At 37.0% G+C, this 20,696-nt stretch overlaps 1 protein-coding gene across 1 annotated transcript in view; it reads right to left on the bottom strand.

The window, feature by feature from the left end:
- Positions 1–15,557: 15,557 nt before the first annotated feature.
- LOC100968921 (zinc finger protein 431) overlaps positions 15,558–20,696 on the bottom strand; it is a 42,145-nt gene continuing 37,006 nt past the window's right edge. Inside the window, 2 exon segments of the mRNA XM_063600069.1 lie at positions 15,558–15,773; positions 15,775–17,125. Coding sequence (XP_063456139.1) covers positions 15,686–15,773; positions 15,775–17,125 — 1,439 coding nt within the window. The 3' untranslated portion in view covers positions 15,558–15,685.

Raw genomic sequence — 20,696 nt, 5'->3', positions numbered from 1 at the left:
CAGACAGTGTCTGAGATTCCCCCATCAACAAAAAACTTATTTGCTCAACTAGCTGAAAACATAGCTGGCAGCTTAGGAATTTCCTCATGCTGTGTATGTGGAGGAAATAATATGGGGGACTAGTGGCCATGGGAGGCAAAATAATTAATACCATAAGATAACTTCACTTTGCTTAACCCTGCCAGTGAACCAACAGCCTTAGCCAGTGTCTGGTTGTTAAAAACCTCCATAATTGGAAGGTATTGTATCGCTCAATGGGGGAAGGCTTTCACAGAGGCAGTAGGAGAAACAACCTGCCTAGGGCAACAGTATTATGATGATACTAAAAACAAAGCTATGAAGAAACACCCAGATTGACTCCTACTTACCAGATCCAAACCCTTTCTCTTGATTGTCTACTATAAGCCACTCTTGGCATCAGCTAGAGGCTCCAAATGCTTGAAAGGCACCCTCTGGCCTGTATTGGATCTGTGGAGCACAGGCATATCAGCAACTGCTAGCTAAATGGACAGGGTCATGTGTGTTAGGAACAGTCAAGCCATCCTTCTTTCTAATTCCTCTAAAGCAACAGGAACTCTTAGGATATCCAGTTTATGATAAAAATAAAGGAAGAACTAGAAGAAGCATAATCACAAAAATAGACACAAATATCAAAAACGATGTGGACATAGGCAACTGGAAAGAAAACGAATGGCCTGAATCATGAAATATTATGGGCCAGCTACCTGGGCGCAAGATGGGTCACAGGGGTACCACAACCCAATCTATATGCTCAACCTCATCATAAGGTTGCAGGCAGTCCTAGAAATTATAACCAATGAAACATCAAGAGCACTAGATTTATTGGCAATACAAGCAAAACAAATGAGAAATGCTATATATCAAAACAGATTGGCTTTAGATTACCTCTTAGCCTCAGAAGGAGGAGTATGTGGAAAATTTAATTGAACCAACTGTTGCCTAGAAATTGATGATAATGACCAAGCTGTCATGGAAATCATAGCTAGAATGCGCAGGTTGGCCCATGTTCCAGTTCAGACTTGGTCTGGATGGTCCCCAGATTCCTTGTTTGGAGGATGGTTCTCAACCTTTGGAGGATTCAAAATCCTCATTGGTGGGTTCTTGCTTATTCTTGGTATCTGCCTCATCCTCCCTTGCCTTTTACCCCTGTTTATTATGAGTATTCAGTCAACTATAGAGGCAATAGTAACCCGACACATTACCGTGCAGTTGATGGTATTAACAAAATATCAGCCGCTACCAGAAGGAGCAGATCAGCTCTGTGAGAAGGTGGCAAATAGTGGTGCTTTCTATTAACACCTCTGTTATAAAATGCACCAAAGTGGGGAATGGAACAGGAATTAAAAGAAATTAGAGTGTATAAGCAGAAACTCAGTTGTATGTAACAAAACCCATTTCCTTCAGAGAAAGAGAAAGAGCTGGAGTCCTTTAAGAATTAACTGCCTGTTTTTCTGTGGCTAGTGAGCCTTATCTCTCCTCCTTTCCCAAGCATTGTGAAGACCCTCTTTCCCTAGCTGTGCAGCCGCAAGGTCACTAGACAGATAAACTCAAGTTGCAAAACATGTTTCTCCTTGAAAAGTAAGAAATGATGTAATGCATGTCTCAATTGAATAACCGTCTTTGTTTCTTGCTTCTGTAGTACGCTTCTCCATGCACAGATCTCCCCTTGCCCCACAAAATGCTTAAAAGGTAACTTAACTCTTTGTTTAGGGCTCAGTCCATCAGACGTCAATCCGACTGGGCCGGTGCACCTAAATAATTAATAAATATCCTCCTGTACCCCATCAGTCTCTCTGATTCCTTAAAAATCCTGCTACACTTTATTCTCCTTTTCAATCACTGTTCCTTTAAGAGTAACTTATATTCTAGCTATTTATACAATAAATGAGGTTTGCCTGTTTTTGAACTTTAAATAAATGGATTAATACAGTAAATTCTCATTTTTGGCTAGCGTATTCTGCTCAACATTGTTTGTGAGATAGATCTCTGTTGCTGCCTGTAGTTGTGCTTTGCTTTGAAAGTTGTGAATATTGAAAGTTGTGCTTTCTATATTCATTGATCTAAAATGTTCCATTATATAAATACACTACAATTTCTTTATTCCACTTTTTATGAACATTTTGGTGATTTTCCAGATTGGTCAGTGCTTCTGTAAACAGTCTTGTGCATTTTTAAAAGAAAAATTTGTGTAACTATGTAGATATTTAACCACAAATATAACTAAAGTGTATTTGTATCTTCAGCTTGTATAGGCATTGGGGAGCCCTCTTCCAGGATGTAGTACCAACTTACCTATGCCACCAGCATTATATGAAGAATTATTTATTCTCAAATTGTCTTTATTTTTCAAACCTTACAATGTAAACTCTGTGAAGACTGAGACCTTTAATTTCATTCACCACTATATTTGCAATTTTTAAATAAATTTGACTTTGAAGCATTTATTTTCTTAAAAATAACTGTGGTAAAATTGGTCAATTTGTTTTTCTCTGAACATAATTTTCTTTTACACAACTCTGTTTTTTTACACAGAGAATTTTTCTGCCAAAAATTTATTCTTTTTTTGATCATTCTCAGTCAGGGTTATTTCTCCCCAGTAGAGACTGTAACCAAGCAGGTGCAATTTCAGCACAATCTTTTTGTTATTGTTTTTGAGACACAGTCTTGCTCTGTCACCCAGGCTAAAGTGCAGTGGTGCAATCTTGGCTCACTGCAGCCTCTGTCCTCTGGGTTCCAGTCATTCTCCTGCCTCAGCCTTCTGGGTAGCTGGGATTACAGGCACACACCACCATGCCTGGCTAATTTTTTTTTTTTTTTTTTTTTTTTTTTTTAGTAGAGACTGGGTTTCGCTATGTTGGCCAGGCTGATCTGGAACTCCTGACCTCAGGTGATCCACCTGCCTTGGTCTCCCAAAGTGCTGGGATTACAGGCATTAGCCACCGTGCCAGGCCTCAGCACAGTCTTGAAGAAGATAGGCCTTGGCTGGCCAGGTAAGCTCTAAGCAATTGTAAATAACTACCTTGTAAAGATGTATAATTTTTATCTTGTATTTATTTGCCATAAATATTTATTAAGTTGTAATTTTCACAACATTCCATTTTTATTCTGATATCTACAACTATATCTACATAACACCAATTCCAGTATTTTAATAAACAGAATAAATGTATATATAGCCTTGCAAAAAATATAAGCCTGATACATTCATATCTGTATAAGATCTGAAGAATTTCCTAAAGTTCAAGGAAGTACACACACACACACTCACACACACACACACCATTAAATTTAAATCAAATAGATTCATATTTTGTCAAATTGAATGCTATATAAAATTTATAACCAGATACACAAAATATAAATTGAATCATGAATACACTGATGATAATATCTACCACAACTTACAAATATGATTTCCAGTTAAAAAGAGAAAAATAATTGCTTTGCTGGATTTTCAGTGTGTGCTAATCACCATCATCATTACAAAAGATCAATTTAATTACAGATTATCCAAAGATGTATCACACATCTAAATATTAAACTTTACACTGCAATAAAATATTTAAATATGCAAGAAGACACTAGGAACATATGGTCAATAATACCATGAGCTGCCACAGGTTTTTAATAGATAATGCAAATGACAATCAACTCTATGCCACCACAAGAGAAAAACTGGTACTGGTGAATCTCATACATATCAAGGAAGAAAAAAATGCAGAATTCAATATGCAAAAAAGATTGTTTATACCAGGTATATACATCATAATCATGGTTGTCTGATACATTAAGTGTTCTGTATTAGAGTTTGAAAAATATACATAATTCTATTGCTAATGAGTAATTAGCCAAAGCCCAACTATTCAATCGGCCATAAAGAAAAATTTTTTAGAAAATTATGTATCTTTTAAAAAAGTTGGAAGTGAAACTGTTGACCACTTCGGAGCTTTAGAAGTTCCTTTTAATGGTAGTTAGATGGCAAGAGCTGGCATTTTGGTTACATCAGCCAATTCAAAACTCACAGAGAGAAGTTACCAGGTATCAAATTTTAAGGCAGATTTTATTCATTAAAAGCATCTTAAGAAGCAGCAGAAATTGCAGAAATGAAGCAATTCAGCATTTCTACTAACAATAATTTGTACTAAGCATGTCGTTAGATTCTGTGTTGGCCATTTGACATCTGCGATTCTTAACTGCTCCATAAACCTGCTGAATCACAGGGCCACAGGAGCAATCACTGTTGTTTACACGCTTTTTGTCAGGCAGCTCTTATGAGCCTGCAAATGTTGTTATTCCCAACCACTGACACCAGCATTCATTATTTTACTTTGTATTCAATAGGAAAAAGCCCCACGTTTTTGCTTCCAATCATCACGTTCATAAAGCAATAGTCCCACTTCCCTGATAACTCTGCTTTCTCACCCTTGCGTAAGACCGCCTTTGTGAGGCCCCCCAGGGCCTGCCTTGCCTCTTGTTTCTGGTGGGAGTGTATTAAACACCTTTTAATGGCATTCACCTTTCTTTTGTGAATTAAAATCCTGGCAAAATTCGAGAAATCATGTTTCTGTGCTTTGTTACCAGAAATAATATGGGGTTGGGCCAGGCATGGTGGGTCGCACCTGTAATCCCAGCACTTTGAGAGGCCAGGAGTTTGAGACCAGCCTGGCCAACACAGCAAAAGTCGATCTCTACTAAAAACATAAAAATTAGCCAGGTGTGCTGGTGGGCACCTGTAATCCCAGCTACTTGGGAGGCTGAGGTAGGAGACTCACTTGAACCCAGGAGGTGGAGGTTACAGTGAGCCAAGATCGCACCACTGCACTCCAGCCTAGGCCACAGAGCAACACTGTCTCAAAAAAAAAAAAAAAAAAGTAATCGACATTTTGATAAAAAAACAAGCAAACTTATTTTGTAGGCTGCTCTAGGCAGCATAGACATTTTATATTCATTCTTCAAATCCATGAGCATAGAAAGCTTTTTTATTTGAATCGTCTCTGATTACTTTCAGTAATGTTTTATAGTTCTTGTAGAGATATTTTACCTCCCTGGTTTGATGTATTTTTAAGTATATTATTTTTTGTTTATGGCTATTGTAAAGAAAACTGTTCTTGATTTTGTTCTCAGCTTGAATGTTATTGGTGTAAGGCAATGCTATTCATTTGTGTATATCAATTTTGTATCCTGAGACTTTGCTGAAGTCATTTTTAACCTTAGGAGTCTTTTGGTAAAATCCTTAAAGTTTTCTAGGTAGAGAATTATATCATGAGTGAAGGTAATTTCACTTCTTCTTTTCCTATTTGGATGCCATTTATTTTTTCATTTTGTTAGATTTATCTAGCACTTCCAGAACTATGTTAAATAGAATTGTTTAGAGTGGATAGTCTTATTTTTTTTCTAATGAGAAATGCATGCCCCTTTTGTCTGTTCAGTATGTTAGCTGAGGATTTGTCATAGATGGCTCTTATTATTGTGAGGTATGTTTCATCATTGCTTAGAGAATATTTTCATAAATGAATACTGGATTTTCTTGAATGCTTTTTCTGCATCTATTGTGTTAATCATATAAAATTTTGCTTTTAATTGTATGGTGAAACACAGTTATTGACTTGTATATGATGAAACATCCTTGCACATGTGATATAAAGTTCACGAGTGTGCCAAAATAACTTTTTGATTTGCCTGTGAACTCAGCTTGCTATTATTTCATGGAGGATTTTTGTTTCAATGTTCACCCAAAATATTGGCCTATAGTTTTGTTGTTGTTGTCTTCACTAGACTTTGGTATCAAGATGATACAGATTTTTATTTTATTTTATTAATTAATTTATTTTGAGATGGAGTTTCACTCATTGCCTAGGCTGGAGTACAATGGCGCGATCTCGGCTCACTGCAACCCCCACCTCCCGGGTTCAAGCGATTTTCCTGCCTCAGCCTCCCGAGTAGCTGGGATTACAGACATGTGCCACTACACCTGGCTAATTTTGTATTTTAGCAGAGATGGGGTTTCACCACGTTGGGCAGGCTGGTCTCAAACTCCCGACCTCAGGTGACCCGCCCACCTCGGCCTTCCAAAGTGCTGGGATTACAGGCGTGAGCCACCTCGTGCAGCGATACAGATTTTATATAATGAGTTAGGGTGGAACTCCACCTGGATTTTTTGGAATACATTCAGTAATACATTCAGTAGAAGTAATACCAGCTCATCTCTGTATATGTGTTAAAATTCGGCTGTGATTTTATATAATCCAGGGCTCCTTATAGTTGGTAGGTTTTTTTAATTAATTCAATTTCATTATATATTTTATACATTTTTGCCCGGTTCAAGAGTTCTGTTCCTTCCTGGTTTAATCCTGGAAAGTTGTATGTTTCCAGGAGTTTATTTATTTTCTCCAAATTTTCTATTTTGCAGGCATAGAGATGTTCATAGTAGTCTCTGACTTTTTTGTATGTATGCAGAATTAGTTGTGATTTCACATCTCTAAAACTTAAATATATGCAGAGTGCAAAGAGAAAAAAATGGATGCACAATAGAAGTTTGACAGAATTTGACATTCCCTTATGATAAATCTCTGAAAAAATTAGGTATAGAACAAATGCACTTCAGCCAATAATGCCATATATAACCAAAAAACTGCTAACAACATACTAAACAGGGATATGTTGTAAGCTTTTACTCTAAGAGCTAGAACAAGGCAAGGATGCCCACTCTAGTCATACTAAACATGGTACTAAATATCCAAGACAAAGAAATTAGAGAATAAAATCAAAGGCATCCAAATTGAAGAAAAGGAAGTTAAATTATTCCTGTATAATTTTCTTTTATCCCTATACATAATCTGAAGTATAAAAAAGCCTAAGACTTTAGTAAATCTGAAAAATTATAAACAGGCAAGGTGCAGTGACTCCTGCCTGTAATTCCAGCACTTTGGGAGGCCGAGGTGGGCAGATCACAAGGTCAGGAGTTCAAGACCAGCCTGGCCAACGTAGGGAAACCCCATCTCTATAGAAATAAAAAAATTAGTTGGGTGTAGTGGGAGGCGCCTGTAGTTACAGCTACTTAGGAGGCTGAGGCAGGAGAATCGCTTCAGCCAGGGAGGCAGAGGTTGCAGTGAGCCGAGATCGTGTCACTGCACTCGAGCCTGTGTGACAGACCGAGACTCCATCTCAAAATAAATAAATAAATAAACAAAATTTATTAAACTTTCAAAATACAAAAGCACCATCAAAAAGTCATAGCATTTCTCTATATTAATAACTATCCCAAAATGAAATTCAAAAACAATTACATCTACAATAACTATAGTTTGAAATAAATTTAACCAAAAAGTTGAAACGCCTTACATTCTAAAGAATAGAAATTAACACATAAATGGACTATTCATGAACTGACATTAATAAATATTTGTATTACACAAAATGACCTACAGGTGGCCGGGCGCGGTGGCTCACGCCTGTAATCCCAGCACTTTGGGAGGCCGAGGCGGGCGGATCACGAGGTCAGGAGATCGAGACCATCCTGGCTAACACGGTGAAACCCCGTCTCTACTAAAAATACAAAAAATTAGCCGGGCGTGATGGCGGGCGCCTGTAGTCCCAGCTACTCGGGAGGCTGAGGCAGGAGAATGGCGTGAACCCGGGAGGCGGAGCTTGCAGTGAGCAGAGATCGCGCCACTGCACTCCAGCCTGGGCGACAGAGCGAGACTCCGTCTCAAAAAAAAAAAAAAAAAAAAAAAAAAAAAAACGACCTACAGGTATAATGCAACCTCTATCGAAATACGTGATATACTTCATAGAAAAGTTTTAAAAGTATATCTAAAATTCATATGGTATCACAAAAGACCCTGAATAGCCAAAGCAATCAAGACAAAAGAAGTGACTAACTTTGAAATACACTACATAGCTATGGTAACCAACAGTATGGTACTTGAATAAAAACAGAGACATAGGTCAATGGAGCAGAAGAAAAAAACAGCAGAAATATATCCATGTATTTACAGTTGATTTTAAATACAGGTGACCTTAAAAAGAACAGAATCTTCAATAAATGTTAAGAAAACTTTATGTCCACATGCAGAGATAAAAATTGAGACCCTCATCTCACACCATATGTAAAAATAAACGCGAAATAAATTAGTACTTAAATGTAAGGCCTGACACTCTGAAACCACTACTGCCAAAATATAGAGCAAAAGCCCTATAACATTGTTGTGGGCAGCAAATTTTTTTTTTTTTTTTTTTTTTTTGAGACAGAGTTTCATTCTGTTGCCAAGGCTGGAGTGCAGTGGCATGACCTTGGCTCACTACAACCTCCGCCTCTGGGTTTAAGCCATTCCCCTGCCTTAGCCTCCTGAGTAGCTGAGACTATGGACACGCGCAACCACACCCAGCTAATATTTGTATTTTTAGTAGAGACAGGATTTCACCATGTTGGTCAGGCTGGTCTCGAACTTCTGACCTCGTGATCCACCTGCCTCGGCCTCCCAAAGTGCTGGGATTACAGGTGTGAGCCACTGCGCCTGGCCGCAAGTTTTTTGATTTAACCTAAACATCCCAGGACACAAAAGGAAGAATAAGTCAGATCACTTCAAATTAAAAAGCTGCTGGACAAAATATGATACAATCAACAGAATGTGACAACTAGAACATGGGAGAAAAAATTTGCAAACTATACATGTGACAAGACGTTAATATCAAAAATGTATTTAAAATGACAACAATAAAAAATAATTATTAAAAATAAGTAAATAGGCCGGACGCGGTGGCTCATGCCTGTAATCTCAGCACTTTGGGAGGCTGAGGTGGGCACCAGAGGTCAGAAGTTCGAGACCAGCCTGACCAATATAGAAAAACCCCGTCTCTACTAAAAATACAAAATTAGCTGGGCGCGGTGGCGTTTGCCTGTAATCCCAGCTACTTGAGAGGCTGAGGCAGGAGAATCACTTGATCCGGGAGGCAAGGGTTGCAGTGAGCCGAGATTGTGCCATTGCACTCCAGCCTGGGCAACAAGAACAAAACTCCATCTCAAAAAGAAAAAAAAAAAAAAAAAGGAAATAGCTGAAATAAATATTTTTCAAGAAAAGTCATACATATGGCCAACGGATATATTTTTAAATGCTCAATGTTAACTATTATCACAAAAAGACAAGCCAAAAAAAAAAATCCCTATATCAACTCATTCCTGTTAGAATAACTCTTATTAAAAGAAAAAGAAAAAAGTGTTGGTAAAGACGTGAAGAAAAGGGAATCCTTGCACACTGTTGGTGTGAACGTAAATGAGGATAGCCATTACGAAAAACAAAATACAGATTTATCAAAAAAACTACCATGTAATACAGCAATCACACTACTGGGTATATATCCAAAACAAAATAAGAATAAAGAAACATTTGCACTTCTGTTTGCAGCACTTGTTTCACAATAGCCAAAATACACAATAAACAGTTCAACATCTAATGAGTAAATAAAGACAATGTGGTTGATATACATAATGGAATACTATTTATTATTTAAATGAGAAAAATGCCTTATTTTTCCTCTTGAGACCGAGTCTCACTCTTGCCCAGGATGGAGTGCAGTGGCACGATCTCAGTTCACTGCAACCTCTGCATCCGTGGTTCAAGGGATTCTCATGCCTCAGCCTCTGGAGTAGCTGAGATTACAGGCCTGCACCACCACACCCAACTGAGGTGTTTTTTGTTTGTTTTTGTTTTGTTGTTTTTGTATTTTTAGTAGAGATGGGGTTTTTCCATGTTGCCCAGGCTGGTCTCAAACTCCTGGGCTCAAGCAATCCACTGGCCTTGGCCTCCCAGAGCTGGGATTACAGGTGTGAGCCACCACTCCTGGCCTTAAAAAAAAAACAAAAACTATTATTCTAAATCACATGGATGAAGTTGAAGGACACTGTATTAGTTGGGATAAGCAAGGCACAGAAAGATTAGTGTCTCATAATTTCACTTACACATGGATTCCAAAAAACTTAATCCCATTGATGTAGAGAGTAAAATGGTGACCATCAGATGCAAGTTATTTATAAGAAATGGAAGGCTGGAAACATGTTTGTGAAATAATACATAATTATAGTCAAATGTTAGAAATAAGTTCAAGAGATTTATTGTACAACATGGTGACTATAGTTCATAATAATGTATTTGGATTTCCGAAAAATGATGACAGTGTCATGTGGTCTCTAAACAAAAATGTTCACCATATGAGGTAAAGTTTTTTTTTTTTTTGATAGTCACTCTGTCCCCCAGTCTGGAGTGCAGTGGTGCAATCTCGGCTCCCTGTAACAACCACCTCCCAGATTTGAGCCATTTTCCTGCCTCAGCCTCCCGGGTAGCTGGATTACAGGCATGTGTCACCACACGCTGCTTATTTTGTATTTTTAGTAGAGACGGGGTTTCCCCATGGTCGCCAGGCTGGTCCCAAACTCCTGACCTCATGTGATCTGCCTGCCTCGGCCTCCCAAATTGCAGGGATTACAAGCATGAGCCACCATGTCTGACCAATGTGAGATAAATTATTAATTACCTAGAAATAATAATTTAACTATATATATACTTCAAAATATTATGTTCTGCAGAAAAAGTACAGATTTTACCTGTCACATTAAAATATTTATAAAACATTATAGAAGAATAACAATGTGTCAAATACTGTATCTTTGTGATAATCTTGGTTAAATAGTATCAAAAATATATAGTTTTGGGGCTATTATTGTCATTTAATTTTTTAATCATAACCATAGAAACTTCTGATATTTAACAGCATGGTTTGGACCCAGCACATTGCATGGGAGGAGCCAACGTACTTTAGGATTTTTACTTTAAGCTTGGGGCACCTGGAGTTTCTGGTGCTGATGGTAATGGTATGAAAGACACTCAAAGAGCAGGTGTTGCTTATGGTCCCATGACTGGCCAGTCTGTGAACACAGTAAACTAATTTGCATGCAAAGTAACAGAAATGTTTTAATCCAAAAGCTGTCATGATCTCCAAATGTTTTTCAGAGAAAATGACCCAAGAGTTGGCTACAGTTTGTTGACTAAAAATAAAAACTGTACACTAAACCTCTCCCACTAAAAAAAATATAATAAATGAGTGAAAAATTTCTCCAAATTGTAAAATCAATATAGAAAAGACATTATTTTTCTAAATTTTAAATCCACTGAAGTCATTTCATTATTTTGTAACCTTTAACACTCACACTTAAAAATAAAAGATTCTGCAAGGAAATGTAAGTTGTGCTGTAAGTATATCATAGAAAATTAAATTTAAAATTGTTTACTTACCATTAACTCTCTTAAAAATTTAATTTCTGTATTTTCAAGCAAGTTTTATATTTGCCACACTTTGTATAAGAATCTAGTAAGATTTTTCTTTTAAAAACAAAGCTGACTAATTTAATTATCTTACCTGTGGACAGTATTGCACCTTTTATCTTTTTTTTTTTTTTTTTTAGACAGAATTTCGCTCTTGTTGCCCAGGCTGAAGTGCAGTGGCCCAGTCTCGGCTCACCGCAACCTCTACTTCCCAGGTTCAAGCGATTCTGCTCCCTCGGCCTTCCGAGTAGCTGGGATTACAGGCGTGCGTCACCACGCGTGGCTAAATTTGTATTTTTAGTAGACACAGGGTTTCACCATGTTGGTCAGGCTGGTCTCAAACTCCTGACCTCAAGTGATCCACCCGCCTCGGCCTACCTCAGTGCTGGGATTACAGGCGTGAGCCACACCTGGCTGCCTTTTATCTTAACTGTTCTGATAAGCAAACTCTCCAGTTAAAACCAATTTTTGTGTGCATTAAAAATACCAACTTCCTCATCAAAATCTACAAAGTACTATGTGAAATGAAATGGCATGAAGACAACAGTAAGAAAACTGTAGCTATAACTCAGAAAAAGAAGGGCTGTGATGCATACATAGTTGGAAAATGCGTAAGACAAACAAATCTGAAGAGAAGTAGAAAATAAAAGAATTTCTCTTTTTTTTTCAGATGGAGTTTCCCTCTTGTCGCCCAGACTGGAGTGCAATGGTGCAATCTCGCCACACTGCAACCTCCACCTGTCGTGTTCAAGCGATTCTCCTGCCTCAGTCTCCCGAGTAGCTGGGATTACAGGCATGCGCCACCACACCGGGCTAATTTTGTATTTTTTAGTAGAGATGGAGTTTCTCCATGTTGGTCACCTGGTCTCAAACTCCCAACCTCAAGTGATTCGCCCACCTTGGCCTCCCAAAGTGCTGGGATTATAGGCGTGAGCCACCACGCCTGGCTTTTTTTTTTTTTTTTTTTGATATGGAGTCTCGCTCTGTCACCCAGGCTGTAGTGCAATGGCACAATCTTGGCTTACTCCAATCTTCACCTCCGGGTTCAAGCAATTCTCCTGCCTCAGCCTCCCAACTGGGATTACAGGCACCCAACACCATGCCTGGCTATTTTTGTAGCTTATTAGTAGAGACTGGGTTTCACCATATTCATCAGGCTGGTCTCAAACTCCTGACCTCAGGTGATTCATCTGCCTCTGCCAGAATTTCTCTTCAAATTCAACAAGATTCAGTTTTACAGTCTGGAAAAAAAATGTCCTCTCCATATGAACAATCAATCTTCACCACTGATATTTTTCATCTTTGACTTGAAGTTACAAACTAACTTCAGCAGGAATATTTATGATTATGGATAATCTATTACACGGTGAAAACTGTAATATATGTTTGCTACATTTATATATAAAAACATCCTCATGACTAATGAAGCCTCCCTAGTACTTAGCTGAACAAATTGACTCAATAAATATGCTTATGTCAATTATAAAAAGTGAAAGGAACAATCACTAAAGAAAACCTATATATTGTTCTCCCCTTAAAAGAACAAAATGGAGTGCTCTCACTAAATAAAATGTAACTTAATACACTACTTTTGGAATTACATCTAAAGATTATTTTGTGTGCACTAAATTTCATAAAAATTCTTATAATCGCAGACCAGCTCACATAATGAATACTTCATAAAATATAAAACAAAAAAAATGTAAGAAACAAAAAAAGTATGGGTCTAGCATGAGTACCAGGCAAGTATATACAGAGAATTTGCTTGGGAAGATTCAGAACTCTAAGTCATACACTGTACAATAATAAATTCAATACAAACTAAAAAGTATACATTTGCTTTCAGCATTTTTTAGGTTTTTAGTTTTATAGTAGTCATCATATTAAAATGATTTTTGTTCCCATATTGTTCTTTCCTTCCGAAAATATGTACAAACTCATACTCACACACACATACTTAACTCCATAATTTTCTTACACCTAAGATTTGTCTTTAGACTAACATGTATTTAACTCTATGTGAATCAAAACTAAAAGTCTGTATATGTTTGCAGGCAGACAGACCACATGTTCAAAGAAAAATATATAGAAAATTTGAAAATATATTTTACTTTTTGAGATGGAGTCTCGCTCTGTTGCCCAGCCTGGAGTGCAGTGGAGTGATCTTGGCTCATTGCAACCTCCACCTCCCAGGTTCAAGCGATTCTCCTGCCTCAGCCTCCTGAGTAGCTGGGATTACAGGCACATGTCACCACGCCTGGCTAATTTTTGTATTTTTAGTAGAGACGGGATTTCTCCATATTGGCCATGCTGGTCTCGAACTGCTGACCTCAAGATCCACTCCCTCGCTCAGCCTGTCAAAGTGCTGGGATTACAGACGTGAGCCACCACACCTGGCATGAGAAAATATTTATTAAGAATTTAGAAATGAATTTCATTTATACTCGTATATAATTTTTATTATGACCATAAAAATAACACTGTGGTAAATAAAAATTTAATTGTACATTTAAAAATATTTTTAAAAAGTGTAGAATTGGATTGTTTGTAAAACAAAGGAGAAATGCTACAGATGATGGATGCCTCACTTAACCCTGTTACTATTATATATTGTATTCTCCTATTAAAATATGCTACAGGCTGGGCGTGGTGGCTCAAGCCTGTAATCCCAGCACTTTGGGAGGCTGAGGCGGGCGGATCACATGAGGTCAGGAGTTCAAGACCAGCTTGGCCAATATGGTGAAACCTCATCTCTACTAGAAATACAAAAATTAGGTGGGCATGGTGGCCGGCACCTGTTATCCCAGCTACTTGGGATGCTGAGGCAGGAGAGTCGCTTGAAACCAGAAGGCAGAGGTTGTAGTGAGCTGAGATCATGCCAATGCACTCCAGCCTGGGCGAAAGAGGGAAACTCAGTCTCAAAAAACAAACAAACAAACAAACAAACAAACAAACAAAGAATCTCTCTTATCTTTGATGTAGTAACAATTAACCCCATGCTTTCACATGTGAATCCAATAGGAATGAAGAAACAACAGGAAATAATTTCAGAGTTGAATAATGACATTATTCAATTTTCAAAAAATCTGTAATATTTTTCAAGAAATAAAGTATACTTTGAATGTAATTATAACTCTGCAAAAAACCTTCTGATCCTCTTAAAGTTCTATACGAATAACTTTTCTACCAACTTTAGTTTTAGATTTTCTATACTTAGCACTCTGATTTAGTATATCTGAAGTGTCAGTACCTTATATATTTCTACCATAAATTCTCTGATATTTGCATAGACTTAATTATGGATTAAATATTTTACTTTTAGTGCAACTGGAAAAAATATATTCTAGTATAACTGTTGATTTCTAAGCTGTAGTTTTTGAAAAATTGTTTTTCCAAATTTATTTGCACAATTTTTCAATATAAATTCCCTGATGTTGAACAAAGTTTGATCAACTGCTTCAGAGTTTTCCTCTAGAAGAAAATGTCTACAAAAAGATCTGTGATACTAGTAAAGGCACTACAACCCTCTTTATATTTGTGATGTTCAACTTCAAAATAAATACTCTTCACTAAAAAAGCTTATATTTTCTGAAAGATCTTTTGACAGTAATTGCACTTATAATGCTTTTATTAAGCAGGAACTCTCTAGTGTTGAGTAAAATGTGAGCAGATAATGATGGCTTTTTCACAGTCTTTATATTTGTATAATTTATCTCAAGTATAAATGCTTTCCTAGCAATAAAGTGTGAGCATTAAGTTTTGCCATATTGTTCACACATGTAGGCGTTTTCTCCAGTATGAATTATCTTACCTACAATCAAGTGTGACAACCATTTAAAGGCTTTATCTCACTCTTCAGATTTCTAGGATTTCTCACCAGTATAATTACTTTTATGGTTAGAAAAGTTTGAGGCGTTGTCAAAAGTAGTCACATCTTTCTGATTTGTAGAGTTTCTCTCCAGTATAAATTATCTTATGTCTGTTAAGAATTGAGGGCTTCTTAAAGGCTTTGCCATGTTTTTCACACTTGTGGGGTTTTTGTACAGTATAAATTTTTTTTGAGACGGAGTCTCACTCTGTTGCCAAACTGGAGTGCAGTGGTACAATCTTGGCTCACTGCAACTTCCACCTCCCAGGTTCAAGTGATTATCCTGCCTAAGCCTCCCGAGTAGATGGGAATACAGGCACGTGCCACCACACCCAGATAATTTTTGTATTTTTAGTAGAGACAGGGTTTCACCATGTTGGCCAGGATGGTCTCGATCTCTTGACCTGGTGATCCACCCGCCTCAGCCTCCCAAAATGCTGGGAGGCATTTTGCATAAGCCACTGCACCCGGCCAATATTTAATGCTTAGTAAGAGTTGAGGACTGCTTAAAGGCTTTCCCACATTCTTGACATTTGTAGAGTTTCTCTCCAGTATGAATTATTTTGTTTAATAAGGTTTGAGGAGTGGTTAAATGTATTGTCACATTCTTCACAGTTGTAGGGTTTCTGTCTAGTATGAATTTTCCTATGTTTAGTAAGAGTTGAGGATTGGTTAAAGGCTTTACCACATTCTTCACATTTGTAAGATTTCTCTCCTGTATGAATTATCTTATGTTTAGTAAGATTTGAGGATCGGTTAAAAGCTTTGCCACATTCTTCACATTTGTAGGGTTTCTCTCCAGTGTGAATTCTCTTATGTGTAGTAAGGATTGATGATTGGCTAAAAGCTTTGCCACATTCTTCACATTTGTAAGGTTTCTCTCCAGTATGAATTATCTTATGTGCAGTAAGTTGTGGGGACCGGTTAAAAGCTTTGCCACATTCTTCACATTTGTAGGGTTTCTCTCCAGTATGAATCATCTTATGTGTAGTAAGGTTTGAGGACTCATTAAAGGCTTTGCCACACACTTCACATTTGTAGGGTTTCTCTCCAGTATGAATTCTTTTATGTTTAGTAAGGGTTGAGGACCAATTAAAGCCTTTGCCACATTCTTCACATTTGTAAGATTTTTCTCCAGTATGAATTATCTTATGTTTAGTAAGGTATGAGAATCGATTAAAAGCTTTGTCACATTCCTCACATTTGTAGGGTTTCTCTCCAGCATGAATGAACTTATGTGTAGTAAGGGTTGAAGACTGGTTAAAAGCTTTGCCACATTCTTCACATTTGTAGGGTTTCTCTCCAGTATGAATTATCTTATGTGTAGTAAGGTGTGAGGACCGGTTGAAGGCTTTGCCACATTCTTCACATCTATATGGTTTCTCCCCAGTATGAATTATCTTATGTGTAGTAAGGGTTGAGGACTGCTTAAAAGCTTTGCCACATTCTTCACATTTGAAGGGTTTCTCTCCAGTATGAATTCTCTTGTGTCTAGTAAGGGTTGAGAACCATTTAAAAGCTTTGCCACATTCTTCACATTGGTAAGAATTCTCTCTAATATGAATTCTTTTATGTTGACTTAGGTGTAAAAGCATGCAAAATGATTTGCCACATTTTTTACATTTGAAAGGTTTCTTTCCAGTATGTCTTGTCTTATGTCTATTTGCATTTAAGAATTTATGAAAGACTTTCACATATTTATCACATGAAAATATTTTGCTCTGGGTGGTTGTCAAACACTGGTTTAGTTCATTATAACCTTCTTTGTGCACCTTATACTCATCTACACTTGCGGAGCCTTTTCTTAACTGTAAATTCTCATGTTCACATTTGCCATGTCTTCTCAGTATTACTTGTTGAAAAGAATCTTTTATGTCTTGCTCTGGCCAAAGGTCTTTGGTAAAATAAGAACACATAGCTGAAAGAAATATAAACAACAAATTATTCAACTTACTAGACTGATAAACATACTTTACAAATCTAACCTATATTATACAAACTATATAAACAAGATGCCATAATAAAATACCATAGGCCCTAAATCCTTCACAGACATATAAATCTAATAAAAATATACTGACCAAAATATATTTGAGGACAACTTATAAACAAGTGTGTAAAGTTCCCCAGGTGAGTACACAGATGTGTACACAGGAATGCAAAGACACAGAAGAAAAAGAAAAGTCTGTTACATTTACCCAACACAGTTCTTCCTGCTCAACAATACAACATAGTGCCTTTCAAAGTAAATTGCTAACTTTTCGTTTCTTTTTTAATAAACAAGTAAAACACTGGCACATACATCTATATTACTTGCTTCTAGGGGCCTTTCCAGAAATTGGTCTCCCATAACATAGAGTGCTGAAAGAAATGGTGGTATATTTTGGAGTTACAGTTTATTTCTGCTGAGACCAAAGGTAAATGTTACAGCAACAGAGAGACTGCAGTACCACAGACAGGGAACAGATACAGCAAATGATTGCTGATTAAGATGAAACAGAAACTCCTTTAACTAAAAAATAAACACAAAATTTTAGACAAGACACATTCAAAGAACATGTTTGAGAGTCTCACAGGATCTCAAACCAAGATAATTGTTTTCAGACTATGCCAGGACAAAGCTACATTATAAACAATGTGACAGGTAGCTATATTTAATGTCCAAATATTAATCAAAGATTACAATGAATACAAAATAGGGCAAAATCATTCCACCAAAATTATAAGATTTTCAGAAAGAAACCATAAAAAAGATGTATACATTAATTTTAAAAATTTAAAATAAATTGAATACTCAATGAGTAAAATAAGGACACAGACAACTATAGAAAATCAGAAAAAATGAGAATAACAAAAATATTTAAAATATCCAAAAAACAGAAATTATAAAGGAAAATATAACTAAAAAATTCTGAAAGAAAAAATAATGTCAAAATGAAGAAGCTCAACAAACACACTAGGATACACACAAAGATATTTATAACAAACACATATATAAGCACAATTTCGAAAGTCACAGACAAGAAGAGAATGGAGCTGCAAGATAAAAACGACATGTCATTTACAAGCATAGTCTTATGAGATAGCTGGTGAACTGTCAACAAAAACTTTGCAGGCCAGAAGGAAACTGTGTGATATAGTCAAAGTCCTGAAAAAAAATAGCTAACAAGTGAGAATAACACCATCAGCATATCTGTCCTTCCAAGTAAAAAGAAAAAAAACCTTTAAAAATAACCAAATACTGAAAAAGTACATTGGCTTTTCATATGCCTTACGTATAAAAGGTGCTGAAAATCGTTGCTGCTACTGAAAATAACATGATTCAACAAAACAACACATCATATAAAAGACATTATTCTCTGGGGAAAAAAATGCACATACACAAAAATGGAATTTCTTAGCATTATAATAATAGTGCAAAAAATATTAATTATTCTCTAAAATTTGAAAGGTACAAGAATAGAAATCATTATAAACATTTGTTAGCGAATATACAACATAAAATATACAATTAGCAACATCAATGACAAATTTGAAGGCAGATATAATGAGAAAAAATTTTTGAATGCAACTGAAGTTCTTTTTTTTTTTTTTTTGAATGGAGTCTCACTCTGTCACCAGGCTGGATGGTGCAATCTTAGCTCACGGCAACATCCGCCTCCTGGGTTCAAGTGATTCTCTTGCCTCAGCCTCCCGAGTAGCTGGGACTACAGGTGTGCACCACCATGCCCAGCTAATTTTTGTATTTTTAGTAGAGATAGGGTTTCACCATATTGGCCAGGGTGGTCTCGATCTCTTGACCTTGTGATCTGCCTGCCTCGGCCTCCCAAAGTGCTGGGATATAGGTGTGAGCCACTACACCTGGCCTGAAGTTCATTTTTTACCAGATTAAAATACATTGTTGTATCTTTTAGAGGTTTTACATAATCCCCAAGGTAACCCCAAGAATACATTTGCGTAAGTACACAAAACAAATGAGAAAGAAGTAAAAGCATACCAAGATAAGTACAACAAAGACACAAAGACAGAAAAAGAGAAAATGAGGAACAAAGATACAAGAAGCAAATAAAACAATTAACAAAATAACAATAGTAAGTCTGCATAAGTGGAGAAAAATAAAATTCTTTTCAGACAAGCAAATGCTGAGGGAGCACATCACCGCCAGGCCTGCCTTGCTAGAGCTCCTGAAAGAAGCACTAAGGTTAAGAAGAAAAAACCATTACCAGCCATTGCAAAAACACACTGAAGTACAAAGATCAATTATGCTATAAAACAACTACATCAACAACTCTGCAAAATAAGCAGCTAGCACCACTTGGACAGAATCAAAATCACACATAAAAATACTAACCTTAAATGTAATAGGCTGAAAGACACAGAAGGGCAAGCTGGATAAAGAGTCATGACACAGTTTGGGACCTGCCTGACCAACATAGTGAAACCCCATCTCTACTAAAAATACAAAAAATTAGCTGGGTGTGGTGGTGGGCGCCTGTAATCCCAGCTACTCAAAATCCCACAACTACAACGAAACTGAACAACCTACTCCTGAATGAATTTCCTGAATGAACAACTTGCTCCTCTTTATTTCTGGGTAAATAATACAACTAAATCAGAAATCAAAAAAATTATTTGAAACCAATGAGAATGAAGAGACAATGTAGCCGGGCGCGGTGGCTCACACATGTAATCCCAGCACTTTGGGAGGCTGAGGCGGACAGATCACCTGAGGTCGGGAGTTCGAGACCAGCCTGACCAATATGGTGAAACCCCGTCTCTACTAAAAATATAAAAATTAGCCTTGCTTGGTGGCCGGCACCTGTAGTCCCAGCTACATGGGAAGCTGAGGCAGGAGAATTGCTTGAACCTGGGAGGCGGAGGTTGCAGTGAGCTGAGATCACACCACTACACTCCAGCCTGGGAGTCAGAGCGAGACTCCGTCTCAAAAAAAAAAAAAAAAAAAGATAATGTACCAGAATCTCTGGAACACAGCTAAAGCAGTGTTAAGAGGGAAATTTATAGCACTAAGTACTCACATCAAAAAGCTAGAAAGATCTTAAATGGACACCCTAACATCATAACTAAAAGAACGAGAAAACCAAGAGCAAACAAAACTTCAAGCTAGCAGAAGACAAGAAATAACCAGATTCAGAGTGGAAGTGAACGACATAAAGACCCAAAAAACCCTTCAAAAAAACTCAATGAATCCAGGAGCTGTTTTTTTTGACAAAATTAATAAAATAGACTGCTAGCTAGACTAATAAAACAAGAGAGAAAAATGCAATAAACAATAAAAAATGATAAAGGGGCTATCATCACTGACCCCACAGAAATAAAAACAATGTTCGGAAAATACTATAAACACCTCTGTGCACATAAACTGGAACATCTAGAAGAAATGGATAAATTCCTGGACACATCCATCCTTTCAAGACTGAACCAGGAAGAAGTTGAATCCCTGCATAGACCAATGACAAGTTCTGAAATTG

This window comes from Pan paniscus, chromosome 20 (assembly GCF_029289425.2).
Source record: "Pan paniscus chromosome 20, NHGRI_mPanPan1-v2.0_pri, whole genome shotgun sequence".
Taxonomy (NCBI): domain Eukaryota; kingdom Metazoa; phylum Chordata; class Mammalia; order Primates; family Hominidae; genus Pan; species Pan paniscus.
The sequence above is the reverse complement of the archived record's forward strand: the minus strand, read 5'-3'. Positions and strand labels throughout refer to the sequence as shown.